The sequence below is a fragment of the Octopus bimaculoides genome, chromosome 18, assembly GCF_046866305.1.
Source record: "Octopus bimaculoides isolate indiv1 chromosome 18, ASM4686630v1, whole genome shotgun sequence".
Taxonomy (NCBI): domain Eukaryota; kingdom Metazoa; phylum Mollusca; class Cephalopoda; order Octopoda; family Octopodidae; genus Octopus; species Octopus bimaculoides.
In genome coordinates, this window is record NC_142945.1 from 611919 (window position 1) to 639418 (window position 27500).

General features: G+C 35.3%; 1 protein-coding gene across 28 annotated transcripts in view; it reads left to right on the forward strand.

The window, feature by feature from the left end:
• Positions 1-27500, forward strand: part of LOC106871672 (peripheral plasma membrane protein CASK) — a 522259-nt gene that overhangs the window by 365801 nt on the left and 128958 nt on the right. For all 28 annotated transcript variants that reach the window (XM_089365572.1, XM_089365579.1, XM_089365562.1 and 25 more), the window contains 2 exons: positions 5429-5515; positions 13745-13831. In XM_089365572.1, coding sequence (XP_089221698.1) covers positions 5429-5515; positions 13745-13831 — 174 coding nt within the window. The remainder of the gene's footprint in view (positions 1-5428; positions 5516-13744; positions 13832-27500) is intronic.

A 27500-nucleotide genomic window follows, 5' to 3' on the forward strand; every position in this document is an offset into this window, starting at 1 on the left:
AGAGAGAATCGTTGTATAGTAATTTTACGTTTACTTTTTGATGCTGGCATATGTTGGACACACACACACACACGTATTATAGTGTGTGTGTGTTTTAGAACCACTTTAGTAGCATCTTTTGAAACAACATCTGAGGAATATTGTTGGAATCAATGAAGTGGTGTGGATAGGAGTAGTGTGTAGGTGGTAGTGTGGCTGTGGTTCTGGTATTGCTGTTTTGCAGTGGTTGTGATAGTTGTAAAAATGGTGGTGGTTGTGGTATTGGTGATGTGAGACGAAGCCAAATGGAGATAGAAATAAGGGATGTTGGTGTCATTGATATATTTGCAGTATTATTGGGAGAGATGTCTGGAGCAAAGTGAGACTACTACTACTGCTACTACTACTACTACTACTACTACTACTACTACTACTACTACTACTACACATACACAGCAGCAACAAAAGACCAAAAATGAAGTAAAACTATGTCAAGCTTTGGGACTCAGATAGATAAATGTTTTAAGCAAGGAGGTCTTTGAATATGAAATCTTTCTTCTAATGTCAAATGTAACGTGAAACTCTCTGGCAATAATCAATGGTGGGTGTTTTATTGATAAAAACTTGTGTAAATGTGAACAGGTGTTCATAAATAGGTAAATGCATATGTGGTTATGATATCTCGAGAATTTTTAGGTCAATGAAGAATAAATGTTAAATTGTACAACTTAGCCTTTAGTGGATTTTGTTGTGGTGTTTGAAGAATATAAAGATAGCAAAAGAACTGTTGACTCAAAGTTCTCTTCTTTGAGTCAGAGAGATTCTTAGGCAATGGTGATCAACAGCAACAATAATGATTTTAATTTCATTTCGTTGATATAATTTCATTAATTTTCTCAAAATTGTGAAGGAAACTATGCTGAATGTTGATCAAAAGATTTCTAATTGTTGTCAGCCAACACAAGTTTCTAATTAAAATAGTTGTAATATCCATCTTCCTAGTAGTGTCCCTGCAGGGCCACAGCTGAATAACTAAAACCAGTAAAAAAATGAAAGATACTTTATCATTTTATAAATTTACACAACTATACAACCCACGTCAGAGTTTATTATCTTGTGTAAAACTGTTTGGAAAAGAGCCAGCAAGAGATGATTGGTTGTTTGGTGGTTTTATTTATTTTCTCAATTTTTTTTTGTTTTCTCCCCCCTAAAATCTATCTGAAAATTTAAAGTTTACTATATTTGTGTGTGTGTGTGTGTGTGTGTGTGTGTGTGTGTGTGTGTGTGTGTGTGTGTGTGTGTGTATGCACTAAATAACTGATGTTTTGTGTATTGATTCCATACAAAACCAGACCAAAACAGAAAAGAAATAAAAATAACATCACCAAACTGAATATTAAATGGAAGAATCTCGTAAATCATCTTGTTAACCTGAGTTTTAAATAAAAGACTTAAACATTTTTTTTATCTCTAAAATACAGAAGCAAAAAAAAACAAACTGTAAAGACAATTTTAAAAAATACATTAAATTTGTGTTTAACCAAATGTTTTTGCTATCTTTGTGGAATTCAATATTGAATGATTCTGTAACAACTGCGAAGAACTGGCAGCAGACTCAGCAAGAATCCTTATTTCGGTTAGTGTTTCGGTAACATAATAATGTTCACAGCCGAGAGAACCTGGCAGTTATTTATTTAGAGTTACACAGATCTATAGATTAATATTTACAAACAACCAGCCCTGATTTCTTCATTGAAGGACAGCACCCTCCTCCTCATCCTCATCCTGTCTTAATCTTTCTTCACAACACAAATTTAAAATCAGATTACTGCCATAGGGGTGGTTCTTTAGGGAACATCTCTGTTCCTTTGATATGAAGGAGTTTCATTTGAGTCTGGCTGTGTCCTTGGATGTCAAAGTTATCTCCCCTATTGCTGCTATACTCCTTAAAGTCAAAGGTATCTCTCCCCCCACTACCCACACAGATATTCTAGAGATGCTTCTTTGACAGTAGCAGTTGTCTTTGAGTCTCTGGTGTACTTTAGCTCTATGAGGGAAAACTCACCAGCTTAAAATGTAGATAGCTTTTAAATTATACAGTTGACATCGGATGACGTTATGGTATTGGTAAACATGACTACTGTAACATAACACTGTCTGATGTCTATTGTATAACTCAAAGGTCATTGATTTTGCTATGCAATATCTGAAGATTTGATGATGTAATCTTTAAGGTTTCTTTTCCTTATATAATAGATAGCATTGTTAATGAAATATGTGTAAGATGAATAAATATAAAAATTTATTTCCACACTTGTTTTATGCTTGTACTCTTTGATTGAATATCAGAATGGAACTATAAAAAAATGGGAATAATTACCCATTCGCTCCTCACTTATGGATCTAATGTTATCTAACTGAACATTTGGTATTCTAAATGTAAGTAATATATCATTGTCAATGAACCACACCACACAAATGTGTGTGTGTGTGTGTGTGTGTGTGTGTGTGCTCCAGCTGAGTTTTCACTTGAGTTTCTACGACAGTCATCTGTGATATAGTAAAAGTGACTGCTAGAATTTTGCTTGCAGTAACAATTCTGTTAGTTCGATCTCAGCTTAATCCAAAAGACCAATTTATTCTAAGCATTGTATCTTACCATTAAATCTCCATCTCCATCCATGCCCACCTCAATCCACACCACATATAAAAAAAAACAAAAACAATAGAAAAAAACAAGAAGGATGTAGAAAATATATTTCCATCAGAAAGGAATTTCATTCTGCAGATATTGACTATTTTTTCAACATGTTGGTATGTAGTTCTTTGCAACAAAGAACTGTAGATTTAAGATCTGTTAAAGAATTAGCCAACGATAACATTTCTTACCATCTTTTCCATAATCTTTGACAAGATTTTAGAATAATAAAAAGAAAAAAAATTAAAACAACTAAAATGTAATATTTCTTTTTTCCCTTTTTGCTATCACACTAACACAAAGTGGTGTGTTTAGATGTAGAGAAATGCATTATGGGAATCTTATTTTAGTATACCTGAGGGTAAATTACTCGTTAAAAGTATTGATTAATTAGTCAAGAATAGAAATGTTTCACCTCTATCTATGTCTGCAAAAACAGAATATTGTATGTGTGTGTGAATGAGAGTGTAAAATCATGTGTGTGTGCATTTGAGTGCATTTATGCAGTTATATTGTTGCTTTTTTTTTATGCCATTATAAATAACTGCAAATGTGTGTGTTTATATTTCTGGATGTGTATATGTATTCATGCATATTAATGCATGCAAATACATAGATGTATTATAGACACTCATCCATAATCTATTACATACGCATGTGCATGCTTGTGTGTATGTGCATATATATATATATATATATATATATATATATCTCATGCTGACAAGCAGCTACACACATAATAATCTGCACATCCTCATCAGTACACTCACACAGCTCCATCCATTTTATGTATATGTATGGATACACTGTTTCACCTCTCTCGAAACAGCAAACATCCACACATATTCACAATCAGTTTTATGCAAGTAAGACATGTTCTACTTTTAGCAACACTGAAATCAAGAGTCAAACATTTTATTTACTTCTTCAATTTCCTGAAACCAAAATAAAATTCTTCAACAACAACAACAACAACCTCCACATTAGCATTGAAATTATACAAGCAGCAGCAGCCGCAGCCACATTATCAATACATTTGCATTTTTCTTCCATTCCAGTTGAACACAGTAATGAACAGCTGAATTCGTTAGAAATACATTCAAGATTTCATAAATGTACCCAGTAGAATTTGAGCCTGAGATCCCTAACTGCTATCTATTCTTCAATTTACTAAACTCCTGTAGCTAACAGACTAAATGATGACAATAATAATGATGATGATAATGATGTTTGTTTCAGCCTCAGATTAGAGGGAAGGGGGATTAGTTCAGTTCGATTGGTCTCTAGTAGATGTCTCATACTTTATTTCCTTGACCTTAAAAAGATGGATGGTAAAGTTCTCCTTGGTAGACTTTGAATCCAGATCCTAAACAGTTGGATTAAATACCCAAAATGAATATCATTACAAGAATTCACTAGATTTTGGTCAAATTGGATGAAAGTCAAACCTGGTGGAATTGGAACTCGGCATTTTGTTTGGCATGCTAACAGTTTTGCCAGCTCCATGCCTTTAATAATAATAACCCTTTCTGTAAGGCACAAGGCCTGGAGTCTTGGGAGATGGGGGGGTGGTGCTAGTTGACTAGAGACGAGGAGAAATATTGCAAGTCATTTCACCAAACATTCTGACTCTGCCATCTCACTGCATCAAAGATAATAATAATAATAATAATAATAATAGCAGCAGCTTTATATTTTGGTTTCAATGATCCCATTGCATTTGGTAAGACTCTTCAACACGGAAATAGTTCAATATATGGAAACTCAACACACACACACACACACACACATGCAAGTATGGACTCGAAACATAGTGAGCAGTTGTACAAAAGACTTTTTCCTATAATCTTTGACAGATGCATTCAACAACAACGACTACTTTTACCTTCTGGAGAAATCTTTCGAGCAAAAATTGTTTTCTCTCTCTCTCTCTTCCTCTTCTGCTCCTCTCTTATTAATTCTCTTCGTCTTCAATTCTCTCACACTCTCCCCTCCATTCTTGTTCGTTCTTCCCCTCCGCCACCTCAGAAATTACTAAAACCAGAAACTGTTTATATGACTTTTCTAGTTTTTTACTTTCTGTTTCTGACAGAATTATTTCTAAAATTAAAAGAATTTAAGCTTTTCTTTTACATAACCATACACCTAAACATATGTGTGTGTGTGTGTGTGTGTGTGTGTGTGTCTGTGTATTCCACAGACAGTGTAATTTACTTAGCTGTACATTAAAAACAAATTAACAAAAAAAAAAAGCAACAAACATTCTTCTATTTCGTCCTCTGTCTTTCAACTCAACATCAAAGTTATTTCCTCCTTGTCATTTTTTTCACACTGATGATAATGATGATGATAATAATAATTGTTATTATCATGAAAACTTTAATAGAAATAGAAATTAAAGGTTTGTTCCTGTTCAATTATAACTTTAGCATCTGGACTTAAAAATACCATTTGATCAAATTTTATTTTTATCATAATAATTTCAATCATGCTACCAAAATAGAACTTACTTCTTTTTCTATCTTATTTTTACTTTTATTTAATTTTTTTTTTTTGATGATTTTTTTTTTCTCCAAATATTCTTTTGCTTTTTGTGTGTGTTTAAAAAATAGTTGGCTTGATGATAATAATAAAAGGTTTGTGCCATTAATTCACTTGTTCTTTTTAATTTTTCTCCTTATGTAATATAGACACCAAATGATTGTTAAAAATGAAAAAATTACAAATTTCTCTTTGTTGATTTATTTTCAGTTGTATGACCGAATCAACAGTCAAAATTTTCAACCTGGAAGCATTACCCCATCGCCAACGTCTGATGCTGTTAGTCAAACAAGAGACGTAAGTAACTATTTAGTTGCTATTTTAACTTTGGAAACTTCCAGTCGATTCTAACAAAGGATGAGAACTTTTTATGTCTCTTTAATTGTCAAAGTTTGTCAGCTCCTGCATTCTGAGTTCCATTTCTGTTTAGACTTACTTTTATTTTCTTCCATTTTGGATAATGAGAAAATTAGTACCAGTCACATACTGGAGTAGATTGAAACATGCCCTTCCAGACGTATGTGGCTTGGTGTCTTAGAACATAATTGAGAATAATTAGGATGTATTTGGGAGTGTAAAAAGCTGGAAGAGGTGGATGTTTTTCTGGCTCTAGGTCAACTCTGAGGTCAACAGATTAAAGACAAACTTTGCTGTCAATACTCCAGAAATCAGTACCAGTTATATATTCAGGTCTAGAATTGATCAAACCAACAGCATAACTTCTCTAGGATAAAGTATATTTTATTTAATTGTTTGTAGAAAGTAATTTAGGGACTGGAGTGAAAAGATTAAGATTATAGACTGCCTGCTTCAATCACTTCTGTTCAGAGTTCAAATCCAGCTAGAACCACATTTCTGGAACATATAAGACATAGTGAGAGGAGGGTTAGCTATCCAAGTTCCAACAGAACATGTCCAAGAATATTGTTGAATTCTACTTCTTAGAACAGCCAAGTTCTGATACCAAATTTGGTCTCAGAGTTGAAATTCCTTTACTGCTTCCTGGGTTTCAGACAATACCATTAACTACACTATTTTTCTGTAAATATTGATCTTGTGCCATGGCAGATAGAGATCAATATTGACTACATATTGATTTCTCGTTTGGCTACTCCACCACAATTACCATCATCTTCATCCTCATGTTCCTAATCATCATTGCTCTCATCGCAACCTCCATTGTTTAGATAGAAAAGAGTAGATACAAGGTGAATATCTTAAAGGTTCACACCTGATAATGACGGTGGTGGTGGTGGTGGTGGTGGTGGTGGTGGTGCTGTGGGTGGTAGTAGTCATAGTCATAGTGAGAGAGAAGTAGCAATCAATTTTGATATTTGTCTCAACCAAACGTGCTTAACTCTCTGACAAAGATTATCTTTGTCTAAACCATTCCATTGTTGAGGTACAACATTTCTATCTGCAAACAGCAAGTATACCAGTCAAATACTTGGGGTTACACCTTTCCATAATAGCACGATTGCACGTGTGTGTGTGTGTGTGTGTGTGTGTGTTATACTGTACATACGTTCCATTCAACTGTTATTGATCCATTGCTGAATGAAAGTCTCCCTATTCTGTTGCTACTTACAGACCCACATTTCTAGGGTGCTGCATCATCATCGTCAAGTGTCTTATTCTAGAATATGGTGACAGAGTGGGCTTGAACTAGGAACCTTTCTATTGAAACTATGAAGCAGTAATGGACTTATTCCATCCATGGCCACTTTGTCTTATTTTCACATTTCATTTAAGACTACTTCATGTTTCTTTTAAGTGACTAGACTGTTATGCACTTTAAGGGGCATTTAACTGCTATTTCTAACTGATCAGTTTGACCATATAGAGATTTTTTCATAAATTGGTCATTTTCTAATATTGTGTCATCAATAACTGAGCCATATTTCAGTGAGGGTTGTCATGGTTCTAGGTTGTCTCAATTCCATTCTTACCACCACACAACTACACTCTACAGAAATGGTTTTCTTCCTTATAGAACTTAACCCACACTCCTCACCCACTCCATCTCTTTAGTCTCACATCTTTTGTTAATGCTGTTATCTTCTCATCATCAAACCATTCCTATCAATACTTTCATCAAACATAGGCACCATCAGGCGGCGCCATTATTAACCCTTGTTTTGTCTCTTCTCCATTCTCTTGAAGTATGCACAGACAGACAACACGTGTGTAGACTATACATGCGTGTGTGTGCACATGAGTTCACGACGTGTGTGTACATTATGCATGTGTGTGTGTGTGTGTGTGTGTGTGTGTGTGTGTTTAATGTAAAAGGCAAGTGTTGTTCCGATAAAACAGAAATTATCTCCATAAAATGTCACCATAAACTTTATTACACCAACTTTTATTGCGACAACATAAAGGAATGGTGAGATAAAAACATCAGAAACAATTATTTTACCAATTCTTTAGCTAACCATTCTTTTAGTGTTTCTATGTAAGACTTCTTTTACCAGTTTTTGATAGATCTTACAGATAGCATTTAAAGAGAAGGAATACATTTACAATATCTGCATGCACGTGCGCACGCACACACACACACACACACGTCTATAATATTTTTGTCTGTTACTCTCCTCTCTCTCACACCACATACACAATATACACACTCATAAAGACATATACACACACACACATATTAGTGCCTATATAATGTTAGTTATAAAAAAACAGATACACAATCATAAAAGTAAATGATGGTGGTGGTGGTGGTGGTGGTGGGTCTGTAGCAGTTAGGATATGTGTGTGTGTGTGTGTGTGTGTGTGTGTGTGTGAGACGAGTGAATTGTGTAAAGTTTAATATAGATATCCATCAGTGGGTGCCCAGCCCTGTACAATGTCAGATCAGTTCTAAAGACAAGGAAGATGATGTAGAGCAGCAACAGTAGGGTTAGAAATGATTAAAGTATGGTGACATCTGAGTTGAATCTGATGTCTGAACTGTCAACATATAAAAGATGGTGCACTGGCAGAATGGTCAGAGATGTCAGGCAAAACGCTGAAAGGCATCTCTGCCATCTTTACGTTCTGAATTCAAATTTTGCCAAGGCCGACTTTGCCTTTCATCCTTTTGGGGTTGATCAGTGGGTTCAATGTAATCACCTTACTACCATGGCTGGCCTTGTGCCAAAATCTTGAAACTAATAATATATGGTATAACACTTCTATAATCCTTTGAAACATGGGCGGCTAAGTGTTCTTGTGACATTTCCCCAGAATTCTTCCCGTTGGATTGACAAAATATTTGGTAAGAGTGAAAAACTCAGTACAACTGTTGTGGAAATGTGTTGATAAGACTCAGTAAGAAACGAGCCTTGTGCTCAGTGAACTGAAATAGAGTTCTCTGTTAGCCATCGAATGAGAACAAATGAATGTAAAGATGACTAACAGAAACACTAATGTTGTCAGTCTTCTTGTAAACTATTGGGATGTAAAATTTTAAATAGAATCTCTGTTTCAAACTGAATGGTAACAGTTAATTGGTTCCAAAAGATATTCTTTTACTGGTTTCATCCATTGGTTTGTGACTATGTTGAGACATCACCATCACCTCAACATCACTATTTATTCCATTGATTTCTGTTTGCCTAACTGCTATGTTACAGAGTAAACACACACACACACACACACACCTTATAAATACAGTCTGTGAGCAGAACACTATTAAATCTTCTAGAATTTTCTACAGTTCAACAAATAGCATTCTCTGTTTATGATAATTAAATTTTTTAAAATGGAACTTTGTTTCTTTACTTTGTCTTTTTCTTTTAATTACATGAATTCTTCCTACAAAGAAGGAATTGGTTTATAACATACTCACACTCACTCACAACTTCATTTGTTTGTTTAATTCCTCCTTTTTCTCAATGTTTCTAGTCTTCATTCTTCACCATCTTTAATATGAATTCTTCAACTTTTCCCCAACCCCGCCACCCCCCTCTCTATTCTTTCTGACCTCATTATTTCTTTTTTTCTTTTCAATCTTTCCTTCTCCCCTTACATAACTCCCACCACCAGTATCATTTCACCTGTTGCCTATTACATACACACTACCTGTGCACCTGTCACCTCTTACATGCACACTTACCTGTGCATCTATCTACCTGCTCATTGTTTTCTTCTTTGCTTTACATTCGGAACAGGAATTATTCATTTCTGAGTTCCTCTTTAGTTTCTATTTCCTCAACACCCACCTGTTTACAGCATACCGTTTCTAGAAACCACAAACAAAACGTAACAATACACCTTGCCATTGATTTTTACTTTCCTCAAAGAATTCAATGAAAGAATCACAAGGAAAATTTAAAAACAAACAGCAGCTTATTTCTGAGACAAAATTCCCTGAAAAATACAATAGCCAATCCAGTATAATTCTCATAATGAAAGCAATTAATTACACTTTATCAGTTTCCCTTCTACTGTTATAAACACTGTACTGTATTGGCACTCGGCTGCATGTAGGTAAGACATATACATATTCAGTAACAGCTGTTATTTGCACCACCACCACCCCCGACACGTTTTGTGTTTTTCCTTAACTGTAGACTTTTAAGGTAAATACAGCATTTTTTAAAAAATATTATTCTGTATATCAAAACTATTTTGTGAAACAAAGGAAATTGGTCATTCCAACCAATAAATTTGCTCTGGAAAAATTCTTTGTCAAATTCTAACCCATCTTCTTTAACCCGTACAATATTCCCTTCCTTCAAAAAAATATAAACTTTCTTTTGCAGATTTAAATATTTTTTACAAAAAATAGTGTTTTACTCATTTACTAATTTTTTGCTATTTTGTGATCAATAATGTGATTGGTATTAGATTTCCAATCGTCCAATCACTGGGTTTCTATCTATTCCTTATGGTGAGGATGACAAGGTAGTGTCCATGCAGTTGAGATGGAATAAACATTTTGGGGTTTTCATTTGAAAACAATGTGCACACACACACACACACACACACACCTATACAACATATTTTCATTACAGTTTCTGATCTTTCAAATTCCACTTGCAATGTAGAGGTGGAACCAAGTCTATGATAGAAGATGATAGTTTTTACAAAAACGGTCTCTGTGTTTTAGCATGTTCTCTCTGTAGAGGGGACAATTTCAACATTTCTATGATTTTCTCAAAAACTATAGCTGACCTTTCCACTCAGTACCATTAACTAACAGTTGTCAAATAGACGGTGCTTTATCTACTTACAAAGTTCTTCTTGTTGACAACCATAAACACAAAAGCAAATTTCTACAGAAAATACTGTACAATACCAGTAATATAACAGTAATCAGTCACGTCTGAATGAATTATTTTGAACTGTCAAGCTGGGGCCAGATGACTGTTTCCTATACTTGTGTGTGTGTGTGTGTATACATACAGATAAAAGAATTAATTAGATTTGTTTGTGAGAAGACACACTGACATGTTTTTGGGTGGCTAATGATAAATAATTAAGATATGGAAAGTTTAATGAGAGAGAGAGAGAGAGAGAGAGAGAGAGAGAGACTGTTAGGTAAAAGTGTGACGACAAAGCAAGGTTTGAATCACCATCACTTGCTAAAAACTACTTTATATCTACCACTTCATGAAGACACAGCTTTAACAATATAAATCATATTGAAAACTGATTATTGATCTTTGATTTGGCTTCAATATTTTGTTTGTTTTGTATTTCATTTATTTCTATTTACATGTGAAATATCTTAGGAAATTTTGTGGAATAAATGGAAGAATTTTTCAAGTAAAGATCTTGAAAGCCAGATTCAATAAAAGCTTTGTCTTATAGCTGCAGGCAAACATTTCTGTCTTCATGCCACTCTCTCTAGAATTTTGTCATTTTTCCCTGTTTTCTTTGAAGGAGAAAGTCTTTAAAAATAGTTTCTCATCATGAGTTTACAAATTTCTTTCTTTAATTACCACTTCATAGTTTAATTAAATATCATCAACATCATCATTATCATTGCCATCAACCAGCATTATTACCAACATAATTAACATCGTTCAACTTTTGTATTTTCATCAGCAATGTCAGTATCAATCATCAGAATCAATATCAATCAATCACCGTTATTCGCATCATCACTGACATCATTATTCTCCCTTCCTTATCATTTTTGTCATCATCAACAACAACAACAACTCTGTTACATTCTTCTAAAAGTTTTTGGCACCATTAAACTGTCAATGACTTGGGTCCCTTCTCTTGGAATCTAGTGTAGACCTTTTCCCTTGCCACCCTGCTAGGGGTACAGAGACTGCTGCATGGTGGATTGTGAAGAAGAAGCAGAAGAGCTCAACTGAATCAATGGTGCTTCTTACATTGATGCTGAGCAGTGCAAGCCTATGCCTCAAGCACCTTATCCAAATTCATAATAATGGAATTGGGTGGTGACAGAGTCATGGGAATCTGTTATTGTTGTTTAGGATCAATGAAGTTACTGCTTTCTGTAATGTTACGTGGAGGGGAGTTGATAACATTTTAGACAACTTTCCTCTTCTTAAGGAACTAAACAGAATGTCAAGGAAATAGTCAGCACTTCCACTGTCCCCTACCAGTCTGCTTAAAACTCAGCAGTGAACCAGGACATACAATAGGGCACTGGTCAACTGCTCTCCTTCATGGTCATACAGTTGGGCACTGGTCAAGTCCTTTCTTTCAAATAGTTGACTGTTGCTCCTCAGCTGTCTGCACTCCTTTCAACTCTAGCCACTCCCTTAGAATTAAAGGATGGTGCCAAGACAAATGATACCATTATTTGGTTGTTATTGTAAATAGATTGGTAAAGAATACATTTGGTAATACTTGAGTCTGTCTAGAAGGAATCCCCTGAGACAGACAGGAAGACAATCGATACTTTAAGAACACTGGAAGATTACTAAAAATGGTTTAGAATAATAACAACACTTTAAAAGATTCCACTGGGATTTGGCATTCTTTCAAGTAAAACAAATCTTCAAAGAAGCTTCCAGAATATTCTTTATCATTGATAGACAACAAAGAAATATTTAAGCTTTAATTACTCCAAAACATTAGATGCAGTGATTCAACATGTCTTTTTTTTTTAACCTAACAAGATGGTTAATTCTTTGATTTTAATCTGATACAATTTTAAAACTCTTCATGTGTTCAGATAAATTTTAACAGAAAATTAAAATATCTGAGATTGTTATTTGAATGTCAGCTTTTTCACATTATTAACCCCAGTTTTGCTGTATATGTGTGTGTATACATGCATGTGTGGGCATGAAGATACATATATGTATGTGTATATATTTATATATATATACATTTATATGATATGTATATATGTGTGTACAGAGATGTATGTGTGTGTACATACATTCATCCAAGCCATGCTGGCATGGAAAACAGACATCAAATAATGATTGTGTGTGTGTGTGTGTGTGTGTGTGTGTGTGTGTGTGTGTGTATGTAAATATGTATGTATATATATATACACACACACACATACATGTATGTGTATATATATGTATGTATGTGTGTGTATCTAATAAACTTTTACAAAAAAAAACCCAGATATATAGTGACTTTATAGTTTCCATTTGCTGTCTTTAATCAAACTAAGCTGATATAATATCAGATGTATGCAATAAAGATATGGTTAATTAGCACATGTATATTGTTAAGTATACATTGTAGATATATATATACTGTAAAGATAACATATGTATATAATGTCTGTGTATGTTTGTGTGTATAATCGTCATTTAGAAACATTTCCATTGGCAAACTGAAAGATGTAATCAGGTTTTTCTATGGCCAGCTGCTCTTTCTATCACCAACCTGCACTTCAAACAACAAGCAACTCAATGGCCAGACATGTTCTCATAGAATATTGCAAACAAATGACACCACTTTGTATGAAGATGCACCATGTTTACAATTAGTAAGACAATGCCAACAGTACTACTATCCTGGGTTTCAAAGACACAATATTGATGAGATTAGGTTAGGGAATTAGATAAATAGGCTCTATGGTGAAGTAGAGTTCAGTGTGTTTTGCTCTTAGTTCAATACTTGTGTGGGTGGGGTGTGCTTTAAAACCATTGATAAGTTTTAAAAGACCATTGATACTATCAATATGTTGCCGGTGTCATTGTTTCAGGGCAAATAAACTAGCACTAGTAATTAAACTGTTAATCAAATCCACAGGAATCCTATGGTCCTTAAAAATGTGTGAAGTGGTCAACCTGGTGAAACACCAAACTAATTAATTAACAAGGTTCATTTTCCTTTTTCCATGTTGCAAATTCAAACAAATCTTAGTTTGGTCTACTTTTGGTTTTTAAATATGTCGACTCACACAAAGGTTGTCTATTAGGGTTCATTCAGCTTTTTACGATGATGTACCTCCTCTTGTTTTGTACCGATTTACATAATCTTTAAAGACTTAACTCACTTCATCCGCACATAATGATGATAATCCATTGTTATGATTTAAAGATGATTCTGTCCTCATTAATGTTTCATTTATGTTTAATCCAGATTCTGGATGCTCTGAGTGACTATTCAGACACATGTGCTAACGAATCGGATGAATTAAAGTCTCTCCTAACGAAACCACATGTACAGGTAAGTCGTCTTATTTTCAACATTCACAATTTTGTGTGTGTCTAGGGTCATTTTGATCAGTTGTTTTCATATTTCCTTTCAATTATTTTTCTCTCTCTCTGTTGTATGCAGCCATAATTATCACATTTATACACATCAGTTCAAATCCACTTCCAGTACATATATCATTGTATGGCACTTTGACAATGCCTCCATTGTGAATCGAAACTATGTTTTTCTATGAAATTTTCCAGGAATCAGAGGTATATCTGTTTGTAAAGCTGATGTTTATTTCTGATGTTTATTTCTGAGTATGTGACCGAATATTAAAAATAAAAGTAGTATCTTTATAAGTCTTATTATACTTATTTATACAACTTTTGTCTTGTTTATGAGAGTTTGCTCTGACCCAGTCCTAAATACATCAAAGAATTCTGTACGTCAGGACATAGTTGGCTGCAACACAGTCACACATGGGGCATTTTCATGAAATGGTTCTAAATTCTCTTGTAAAACCTCAATTTTTGGAATGAAAATATTATGGCATCCATCATTCTTTCTCTCTTAAAAGACATAAGTAACTCCAGGACAAAAAGATTGTGTGATCCTTTAATTAAATGCTCTTTTTATGTACAAAGAAGGATTTACCGAGTTGACAATGCTGCTTGATATTTTCCTATCACTTTTTGTCATCATACACTTATAATCAGAAGTGTGTGTGTGTGTGTGTGTGTGTGTGTGTGTGTGTGTGTATATTGAGAAAAGGAGGCAATCAGAATTTTGGATGATTCGCACTTTTGTCTGCTTAATTAAACTCTTCAAGATATGAAGAGTTCAATTCAATGGACAAAAGCACCAATAAAGAATTATTCAAAATTCTGATTGCCTTCTTCTTCTTAATATACAATATCTGTACACCAATTCAAACACTCTCTCTCTCTCTCTCTCTCTCTCTCTATATATATATATATATATATATATATATATATATACATATATATAAGAGAGAGGGAAAGAGAGAGAGAGTGTGTTAGGTGTAGTGTACAGAAACTTCTATTTGACAAGTTCGAGAAACAAAGGAAAGCGCTAATAATAATGAAGAAATAAAAAGATTTTTTCCCCAAAATTCTGACGACTTTTTTCTCAGTGTATATATATATATATATATGGAGAAAAAAGTCGTCAGAATTTTTGAAAAAAAAAAAAAAAATATATATATGTATTATACATACATATATATACACATCACATGCACGCACACACACACATACATATAAGACTGTTGCATGATACTTCCTGTTATTCCTCTTCAACTTTGTTTAAATGTGATAAAATTCTACAATTCTTCAGTAACCCATTTTTAAAACCATTTTACATATTTAATTGTGTGTTCTCTCTCTCTCTCTCTCTCTGTATATATATATATATATATATATATATATATGTGTGTGTGCGTGTGTGAGAGAGAGAGAGAAAGAGAGAGAGAGAGAGAGAGAGAGAGAGAGATGTGTTTTATATGTAATTGGTGTGAATCAACCTGACTGATTGAAGGGAGATAAACAGAGACACATCGTTGCCTCATAAACCAGTCCACTTTACTTCAGTCGGTCTCTCTCCTTCATCTCGGCAATAAATCTAGTTATCTCACCTTGGAACTTTAGGAATGAAGTAATTGTTTATTGTGAAACAGCTCGTTCATCCTCTCGCTGTTGTCTGTGTATGGGATGTGGGGTCGGAGGGCGGGGCTGCTGCACTTACGTATTTTTTTCTTTGTCATTTGGTTGGGAAATATTCCTTTTTCGAATACACACACACACACACACACACGAATTTAAGCACCATTCATAGGTGTAATCACATTCTATACTTCAGCCGCTAACAATTCCTAACCCTCTACGAAGCTCAAGTGAGACCCACAATGGAGGATCGCTCTCACATTTTGGCTCAGAATTGCTCCCATATTTTGGGTCATCTGATATTTTGAGAGGTCACTCAACTGATTAGTATAAAGTCACTCATAAACACATTGTAACCTCTGGTTCACAGCTGTACTGTGTCCTCTCTCTCTCCCATTTCTACTGCTACTACATTGCTCTCTGTTCCTTACAGATGATTGATCCTGTCTCATTCATTTCGTCTCTCTTCCTTTCATTATTCATATCACGTTCAGCCCCCACAAGGACCCAATGTAGGGCCTCTGTAATTCCTTTCGCCTCGTGCATGGCTTTTCTCCAGTCATCAGTTCATGACATAGGCTCTACCCCTTCTTCCCAGCTCGGTTCTCTCTCTCTCTCATGCACACACACACACACAAAACAAGTCCGAAGTAAACATTCTGGCTGAGTCTTCCACTACCCTCACACATTCACAGAGGTCCTAAGAAGGGTTGAACATCTTGTCCTTGCTTGCAGGAAATCTTTGAGTGACAAATTCTATGACTTAGCAGCAGCAGAATTCTGAGGGGAATCAGAAACGACTCCCAGTAAAATAAATGGCACCTCTGAATCTCTGGTCTTCTCTCTTTCCTGACTTTACTGCTTTATTCCATAGTCTACGGAATCTAGTTGATAATATATTCCATCTTCTTTATATATTTAACCTTCTACAAAGTATAAGGAAATGAGACTAAATATAATTAGAAAACTTATACACAACTGTAATTATAAACATTTAATTAAACAGTGGGGTTGTGGGAGTTGTCTGAAAGATAAATACAGGAAAATTAAAGTGCGTAATTAAACGCATCATTAATTAGCTGATTGTCAATTAGACTTTTGTCTATCTGAAGAAATATTCTGATTATCAGAGTTATTTCCCTTACGCTGTCATTTAAATTACTCCAAACTATTGCGGTTACAAACGCAACAATATTAAATATATATGCTGAAATATTACACACACACACACACACACACACACACACACATCGTATTCAGGCATGGCTCTTGTTGTTGTGGCAAAAAAGTTGCTTCCCAAGCTCATGGTTTTAGGCACAGTCCCATTGTGTGGCACCTTGGGCAAGGGTCCTCAACCATAGGGGTTGTCGTAGTGAGGATTTAGTAGATGGAAATTAAAAGCCCATATTTTCATTATTGTTTGTTATTACAGGTATGTGGTGATGTAGAGAGGGATTTTTTGCTGCTATTTCTTGCGCGGTGAGCAACCACATACAGCAGCCAGTTAAAGATAGACGTCTCATTCTTGTAGCTTTTGCTGGTTTCAGTGATTGTGCTGCGGAGTTCTGCTTTGAGGGATTTTAGCCCAGAAGACCCGTCCTGGTGCTTCTTTTCTGTTTTTGGTGGTGGGGGTCTCTTGCTTACTTTGTTGAGTCTTTTTTTTCTTTTTTGCCAAACCACTGAGTCATGGGGGATGTAGACAGAGCAGCACCGAGTGTCAAGCATATATTTATGTATGTGTGTATATGTTTGACCTGAGTGTGTATATTCATCCAGCACAGAAAGCAGATGGGAAATTAAATCTTTCCTCATGCTGTGTTAATAGGAACTTACCTACCTACCCGTTTATCTACCCAAATCCCACCTCGTCGAACAGGGATCATCTGAAATAATATTACCACCAGATTCATTCTTATTCACAGTTTCTAAACTATTTCTATATTTTGATTGAGGAAAAAGAGAAGAGGAATTTTGAAGAAGAGAAAATATAGGAAAGATAAAAAAGAAGGAAGGACCCAAAGAGGAAAATCAATTTCCAACTCAATTCTATGTTCTTTAAGAAATAGCCTGCATGGAAATAGTAAATTCCAGTAATTCATAGTAAAGCAACCAGAATCTTTCTTTCTTTCTTTCTTTCTTTCTTTCTTTCTTTCTTTCTTTCTTTCTTTCTTTCTTTCTTTCTTTCTTTCTTTCTTTCTTTCTTTCTTTCTTTCTTTCTTTCTTTCTTTCTTTCTTTCTTTCTTTCCTGCCTGCCTGCCTGCCTGCCTGCCTGCCTGCCTCCCTCCCTCTATAGAAATCTAAGGTGTTTATTTCATTAGTGCTTTGCACACATGACGTGCAACACAATGAGTTTTGTCGCTGATTCAATTTTTCTGTGAACTGCACCAATAGTCAGTCTTTCAGAGTTTGAGCAGAATTGGGGATTTGCTTACAAAACTGTATGTGGCAAAAGAAAAAATAAAACAAAAAAAACCCAAAGGCAAATATTTTGTGTTGTATGCAGGGTAAAGGTTTCAAGGGTGTTATATTATGGTATGGTGCCAACAAATAGACAAATGATTTAATAAATAAATGGATAATGTTGGTGTGTTTATGGTCTGAAAGGAATTTTAACATTCTAAATAGAGAATTTTTTAGAGTATGGCAAGGAATTCATTTTCCTTTTTTTCTGGTCAATAGCCAGACCAAGTACCTTGTGTTATTTATCCAAATCCTTTTTATATTCTAAGTTGAAATTGTGCTGGAGTCCATTTTGCTTGTGAAACTAGGGCTGAGAAGACATCAGTCAACTACTTGGGACAGGCTTAACTTGTCTCTTCCTCCATCTCCTCCCTAATTTCTGGTCTTGTTTCAAAGTTAGAAACACTTGTCTTTAACCTTGTAACTTCACTAATTAAGACTGATTAATAATTTCATATTGATGTTGATGGTGGTAGGATGGTAGTGGTGATGGTGTTAGCCACAGGTAAGCTTGGATCAAACAGACTTTTTATGAAAGGTGTTCCAGCCATGACCATTTCTATGGCAGAGAACCCAGGTCATTATCTAAACTGTCCTTTCCTAAGATGGTAGGGTGTGATATGAGGAAGGTTTGGCAGCTATTTCTTGAAAGCTGAAAGACTACATTGAGACTTTCTCACTGAAATTTCTTTAACTGATTTCTGATCTATACATACACGCATATACATATACTCTAACTAGACTGTATTCAAATACATAGACATTCATGCACACACGCATTCTCACATACACATGAGTATATTTTAATACACACACACACACACACACAGAGGCTCCAACTTTAGTCAAAACGTATCATGAGGTAAAAATCAGTGAAGCGTGTGTACAATATGTGACAGAACATTAATATATGTGAATGATGTGTCGGGCACACGAGAATTAGATGATTGTATCATCATCATCATCATCATCAATAGCAGCAGCATAGCCATCCATCATTGTCATTTTATATCCACTTTGCCATGCTGGTATGGGTTGGAAGGATTATCATGGTCTGCATCTGTTCACAATGTAGAATATAGTTTTAGGTCCGTTCCATGCCAGCATGGAAAACAGATGTTAAATGATGATGATGATGATGAATATATTATCCAAAATGACAGAATGGTCGTGGGTGGAATAACTTTGATCATTAAGTCCACTGGATTAGAGCTGACCTAGGATAAAAACAAATTCTCATGTGATTTCTTTTTCCTTACTTTTAACCTCATTATTCTATTTCTTCAATTACAACTTCCTTCATTAATTTGCATAAACTTTAGTTCATTAATTTGCACAACTATTTCTTTGTTTATTTATATTACCTTTATTTTATTAATTTACATAACTATTTCTTTGTTAACTTACATTAGTTTGTTACTTTATATAATCACTAATTCACTAATTCACACTACTGTTACTTCATTCATTTACATTACTCTTATCTTTCTATTCCTGATCAGAAACCAAACTCAAACCGTTCAATATTTTATTCTTTGTTCTTTGCTGAGTGTTTTCAGTCCATTTTCTTTTAAGGTTACCTTCAATTTTTGTCATTCTGAGTCCTGATAAATAAAATACCAGTTATATACTGGGCCAGTTCATTTACTTTTTCCAGCTCTTTTCTTGTGATTAAACTTGAAAATTGTGGAAAGAGAAAACCACACTAACGTCTTCCAGTGACAAAATGTGGCCAAGCTGTAAGCGCTACCAACCCTGACATTCCCTTAGGATTGCTTTCAGTCATGGCACTGATTCCTTCCGTTAACTACATACACCTTCCCAGACAAATATGTTTAGAAGAAATATTTAATGGATGCCTGTGCAGAGATCCACTGGGAAATGTTTGATAAATTCTTCAGTTAAACCAGGAATTTGTGTGCCATGTTTTCATACAAGTGACACCATTCCTGTTTTTTAAAATTTTTCTATGAATGCCTCAATTTATCAAATGATTAAAAACATCATCCTGACCCATTAAGAATTTCTGTGAGGAGTTTCCCTTCGTAATAAACAAATAATGCCAAAATCTCCAGGAAACTCATGAGCATCACAACATCCCCTCACACCCAATCTGTAAATCAGTTTCCCTCTGTCAAATGTAATTAATGTTCAAAGTAATCAAGTAAATCATAATAATTAATACCTAATTTACAGTATTATTACATTAATGTTGTTAATTAAGTTTGAATGCCATACAAGCTGATTGCTCCTCCCCTGCAGTGGAGGTCAGAGGGAATTCGTGACACAGTGCAACATGGATATGTTTTAGAGTTGAAAATGAGCACAAAATTAGATTAGATTTTCTCTCTCTGAATCAGGATTAAAACTATCCTCATTCATGAACAATGCCCTTATTGGACATTTCTGCTGAAAAGAGGGATTCTTTTAGATCAATCAATAGATTGGCCTTTCTTCAATCAACTCTATCTTTCCCCCTAAAATATTGGTTTCCCTGCCTATGGCATGAATCAGTTTACTGTGTAATTTCAGATAAAGTATAGAATTTTAGATGAAAAAATATACTTTTAGATAAAAGATCTTTTTATCTTTGATTTGATAGATTTTCTTCTGCAACTTTCAAATTACACAGAATTGATTGTTGTTGCTGCTGCTTTTTCCTGTTTTACTGGAACACCAAGTGCTTTCATAGAATTCTCATAATTTTAAATAGTTCTCTGGAACTCGGCAATTAAATTGTTCAACCAATTTACTTTTGTCAACTTATCACTTCAATAATTGATGGAGACACTGATTATAACTTTCACCTTATTTCTAATTCCCTCTTTTTTGACAATTTCTTGTATTTAATGCAAGAAGAAGAGGTGGAGGAGGAGGAATCATAATAAGCTTGCTTGCTCCCCACCTCCAAACCATGTATGAAGTGAAACAGTTAACAGTTCTAAGTGTTAGAAAAAAAACAACCAAAAGTGGGGGGGGGGAGATTCAATGTAAACAAAGTGAGACATTGGTCTGTTAGCCCTCGCCCCCTCCCCACCTTTCTCTCTCTCTCTCATTCCTCTCAGGCAACACCAACAGACACACTTATCGCCTGGCCTTAGTTTCCATATGAATCCTGGCTGAAACTGACCGATTCTAGATTCTATCTTTATTTACAGCTGGCAGCTTATCTCTAAAACTCTGCCATTTACATTGGCCAATGCTGCTGCTGCTGCTACTGCTGCTGCTGCTGCTGCTGCTGCTGCCTGCCTGCCTGCCTGCCTGCCTGCAGCTGTTCAGATATTCCACTTATATAAACCCAAACATTTATTGCATCTCATAGTTTATGGAAGTGGAATCTTGACTTTGAATTAGAAAACATTCCACAGATTTATATTCAAGAGAGAAAGAAAGAAAAAGAGAGAGACAGAAAGAAAGAAAGAGAGAGAGAGAGAGAGAGAGAGAGAAGAAATATTTAGCACCAGGAGAAGCAATAGAATTATGTCTAACAACCTAAAGATGTTCATTGAAGGGTTAAAGATCTTTTTAAAAATATTTTTCACAATTCATCTTATATTAACAAAGAAACAAAATTTGTTATCTATCTTATTGCTTTCTACACTCTCTGGAAATATACGCTTATATATATATATATACGCACACACACATATGCAACCCCCCTATATTTTTTACATGTAACCTCACAAAGATATTCTCCTAATCTTTTATGACAATACCCTCTCCAATACATCTGTTATTCTTTAACCATTGTTCTCTCAATTACTTTACCATTTCTCTCCTTAGTCTTTCACATTTATTATTCCACACATATATTCTGGTCATTACTTTCATTTCCAGTTAGAAATTTATTCAATATTTTCTTTATCTGTCTACCAGTTATTTTTTATATTATTGATCTCTTCCCATTTTACCTTTTTTCATGTATTTCATTCTCTCATCTTTGAATATTCATGTCTACCCATGCCTGGTAGGTTTCTCTCTTAATAAAAACCCAATTCCATTTTTTTATTATTATTTTTTTTTTCCCATTTATGTTTGTTGGTTATTTACCGTTGTCTTTATGAATATTAAAATGAAACCAGTGGAATGATAGAAAATCTAATTCTTGCTTGCCTGATGGAATGGTGAGGAACTGTGACTACCAAACATTATGGCTCTACGAGATTCATGAATATGCTTCTTTCATGAAAGTGGAACAATGTTAGAAATAAACAAATTGAAGGCAATTTCATGAAGGAATTTAGACTTTGTCTGATTGCAATCAGTTCTGCGTGGAGTGGGGGGGGGGGGAGATTCCACCTATTAATAACTCTTCTCCCTCACCACCACCCTATACAACTTTAAACAGGTTGCCATGGATACAGCCTAAAAGCCAGTGTCCCACCAATAGGGTCTCTCGTGATTAGTCCCTGTCACTGATTGTTCTACATCTGGTCAATTGTGGTTCCTCTTTCAGGGATGTCTGTGTTGTTACTCTGAAAATGGTAACTGTAGAAGATCTTGTGTTGAGAGCAAGAATTTTATTTTCTGACTATTGTCTTCTGAAATCTTCTGTAAAGTGGTAAGCTGGGGAGCTGCACCAGGTTCCAATCTGATTTGGTATGGGTTCTACAGCTGAATGCCCTTCCTAACACCAACCACTCTAAGAGAAAAGAATTCAACAGAAGCCACGATGTAACTGGCCAGGCATAGCTGACCACTATTTAGGCTTTTAAATATCACCTCAGACATTACTGACAGGTATTTAACATTACACCCCTAAATAACACCCCCCTCCTACATATACAATTACAGTCCATCACTACCCCACACCCAGTTAGGGTCCAATCAAGACCCCAGAGAGTAAGTAATTGTTGTCTCTGCTTTCCTCTTTTCAACTCCGAAAGGACAAAAATTTCAATATAAACAAGGCAGACAATGATATAATTATGATTAAACATCGTTGATAGTAAGATAAATACTTTTAATAATTATGAGGGAAAAGTCATACCCCTCCCCACTACCACCACCACCACCTCCTCCTCCTCCTCCTTACCATTCTCTCGGGCCTAGAAAAGCAGATTAAATGAGGTCAATGTTTTTGTAGAATCTCATTTGTTGGCTTTCAACTGTTGGAATTGCAGTCGCAACTGATAAGTCAATGAGAAGTCAACATCATTGACAAGAGAGAGAGAGGTTATTAGAACATTGGTATATCTTTATCCTCCTTCTAATCACCCATCTTAGTCCCCTTCTCCTAAAATAAACACTTTCCCCAAACATCTGTTGATTGAAACAGAAATGCCCCCCCCCCCCCCCCGCAGGTCATAGCAATCTTGTACAAAATTCAGAAAATGGTATTCATTATCAATATCTTTTTTTTTCATTACTGAAGACTAGGTTTTGGGGATTCACAATCCTGATAACAAAATCTGCAATAGTCAAGGGCTCTACTCCACCTTTTAGTCGTAAATCAAATGTTAACCAAATGTAGTTTCCTGCCCTATGTGTGGAGCTCAACATGCTAGAAACACCAACCAAATTTGCCTTAAAAATAGAGAAGACACCCAGAAAGATGAAGTATAAGTTTTACTGTGTGTGATAAAAGGACAGAGGAGGATCACTTCTGCAACTCTTTTGATCATAGGCCTGCTCGGTCAGGTCTGACCTGGGGCTAAAAAACAACAACATTTTCTTCAATAAACAAGATGCTTTATTGTAATTTATAGCACAAATATTCCATTGAAACTTGCCCCTCCGTTACTCTTGCATTCCAACCATCTTCACAAAGACTGGAAATGGATGGAATATATTGTGGTAAGCAGAAGAGGGAGGGGGTGAGACAGCATGTAGAATGTCTGCTGTTCTCGTGTGGAACAGCTGGAATTTGGTTAAATGTCACTTGGCAGTCATATGACAAAAACAATGCCAATCCACCCTGGAAACCGAGAGGGTTGGTGGCGGAGGAAGGGTTAATTAAAACTAAATTCTACTTCATAGTTTTGTTAATTAACATACATAGCTTATTTAAGGTGGCAAGCTGACCGAATCCTTGCCTCGATGGGCAAAATGCTCAGCAGTATTTTATCTGTTCTAAGTTCAACTTTGCCTTTCATCCTTGTGAGGTCAGTAAAGTACCAGCAATGCACTGGGGTTGATGTAATCAACTTACCCCTCCCTCCAAATTACTGGCCTTGTGCCAAAATTTGAAACTACATTACTGAGTGACCTATTTATATTGAGATGGAATGTGTTGGTGAGAGTTAAGTGTCTGGGGTATGAGTGTGTGTGTGTGTATGCATAGTATCAGTGCTCCCACTAACTACTTTTGTGACTACCACATCGGATAACAGAAACAATATGTTGCATCACTGATTCTATTTAAACTTCTATTTCAACTTCGTCCATGACAATTGGTGTAGATTAATCATACATAGCAGCTATTTAACCCTGGGTCAGCTCTGATTGAGCAGACTCATTATCAAAGATGTTCGATTTTTTTTGTTTGCAGTTTCTAGTACTTCATGTGTCCACTTAAGAGTTTTCCTTTGCATAGCTGCATGCTGTGAGGTGGTAAGAACCCGTTGGGGTCACCAAGGGAGCCACTGAATATATCAGTGCCATGTAAAACTTGCTGAGACCATTATTCTATCTAAGCTCAATATTTGAACTGACTACTTTGCAGCATTTTGTCTGTCTTTACATTCTGAGTTCAAATTCCATTAAGGTTGACTTTGCCTTTCATCCTTCCAGGGTCGATAAATCAAGTACCAGTGAAACACTGGGGTCAATGTAATTGACTAGTCCCCTCCCCCCAAATTTCAGGTCTTGTGCCTGTAGTAGAGAGGATTATTATTATTATTATTATTATGTAATCTAATATGTTTACACATTTGGTGTGAGAAACAGTAATAATAATAACAACAACAACAATAATGGTAAGATGTTATTTTAAAAAAATGAAAATATAAAAAAAGAGGTCATTTGTCAGCAGAGTTCTTCAAGAAACGTGGCACCAATTTGTTTGTGATGGGGTGGGAAGAGGAAGGGGTTCTTTTTTTTTCTCTCTGCCTCCCCTCATTTCTTTCACATTTGCCATTCTCGACTCTGGAAACCTTATACTCTGCTAGAATTTCATCGTTTTTCCTTGTTTTTGCTTTTGTCTGAATTTCTGTATAAATTTTTTGAAGACCATGAAGGAACTTCCTTTATAGATTTTTGCTGATTTCATGAGAGCTGAGAGGAATTTTATGCTTTTGGAGTAAATGTAGTGTGAAATATTTGATTGGGTCTGTGTTGTACCAATGTACCGTCAATATACAGTTCGACCGATATTAGAGGCTGAAAGACATCCAGTCACTGCCAAAATGTAAATTCTAACCTTAGATGAAGAAAGTAAGTTAATATTTATTTATTGATGTTCTTCCTTCACAACTCTATAATATATGTATGTGTGTATACATACATACATACATATATATATGTATACATATGTGTGTATACACACACTTACATACGCACATATACACACACCAATATATGATTATTCAACTAACAGAATGTCTGTTTATTAATTTTATTTTATATCTATCTGTCTGTCTATCTATCTATCTATCTATCTATCTATCTATCTATCTATCTATCTATCTATCTATCTATCTCTAATGTTATTTCTCTTACAAGAATCAATGCTTGAGGAGAATATTCTACACCAATTTCTGTAGCATTAAACCTTCCTTTCATCAAGGATGTTGGTCTTTTGAAATGGCTGTTTCTTCTTAACAACAACACTGAAAAAAATGTCTGTTCTGGAATCGAACCTGTCACCCATGCACTTGGAATATTCGCCACTCAGCTGTTTCTCCTTTCCATAAACTGTTTCCGATTTAGACATAAGGCTAACAATGTTAGGGGAAGGCTTCTATTTCTAGCAACTTCTTCACTAATTCAGCATCAATGTCTGTGATTGTTGTTTGTGACAATGTCCCAGATCTGTTGTTAGCTTAGTTTTGGAAAAGGGGGTAGTGGTGGGGGGTGACTGATCAAAGTATAACTGTTGCTGCCTACTGTCCCTGACAAGGAACCTTACCCCATTTCTGTCATATTCCACAGTTATATAAGAAACAGTGTGTGTGTGTGTGTACATATAATTACACACACACACACACACACACACACACACACATATTACAGATACAGTGGGGGCTGGGTCGGTTGCCAGGAGTTAAGAAGTTTATCTGTCTCTAGCACAGTGCTATGTTGTCTAACCAGAGGCAGCGCTCTGCAATATATTGGTGTTTTGGTAAACTTGCAGTTATGAGTTCACACTCTCTCTTGGCTAGAGTTTTGATGGAGAATCGCTCAGACAGGCAACGATACCTCCACCACATACAAAGACATAAAACAAATATGGACATTATTTTAGGTTTTTAAGATTTTCTTTAAAACCATTTCTACTCTTCGTTATTGCATTATTATTGTCTCCATCCTTTCTCTCTCTCTCTCTCTCTCTCTCTCGCTCGCACACACACACACACACCCTGTCGAAGCCAGGTACGAAATGATCTAAGGGGAATAACTCTTTATCTAATCTATGCTACTGTTATTTTAGTATTTCTCCACTTCTCTCTTCTTCTTCTTCTTCTCGCTATTCCAGCTTTCTCTCTCTCTCCCTCTCTCTCTCTCTCTTTCACACACACATCATCCCTCTTTCTCTCAATTCCCGTTGAGTAAATACAGACACCACGGTCAATAGTTCAATTCCAGCCGACATCAAGCACCCCTAATCTAGCCATGTCTATATCCCCCTTCTCCCTTCCAATACATGGTGGTCTTCAGTATTTTTAATTAAAAATGTTCTTTTATTAAAGATCAGAAAAAAAAACCCATTATTTCATTTAATCTTACGGCTATTTTTATTGATTTGTTTCAGAATTATTTGTGTTGAATACCACCACCGCAGCAACTGTTACAATAACTTTTTTTCCTTTTTATATACACCATCACTAGTACTACTACTATTACTACTACTACACATACCAGATAACCTTAAACATATGGCCAAGGTGCCTGGAAATCAAAACAAAGTACTCAATGTAGTTCAAGGCAGAGTGTGTTATTTTATACTTCAAAGGTTACACATAACATGTTTCATCTGGTTTCAAGTCTGGTACTAAACCACAGACATTGGGTAGCCATCCAATTAATACACAGACTGACACAGAGGGAGTGTGTGTGTGTGTGTATATATATATATATATATGTATATATATATATATATATATGTGGAGAGAGAGAGAAAAATAAGTGTATTTATTTATGTACCTCTGTGTGTGCATGTGTATTGTACATATGTGTGTGTGTGTGTGTTTAGTGCACATTTATAGACAAACAGACTGACACTCCTATGTGTTTGTTTAGACAATTAATGTTTGGTTGTTTTGTTGTTAGATGAAGCACAATGATATTACCGAAAGCATCGATTTGCTTCTCCCTCCACACAACCCGGCTACAATAAGGGAGACCCTTGAAGGCTGCTTCACTTCATGAAAAGAGCAGCAAGATTTCCCTTGTGT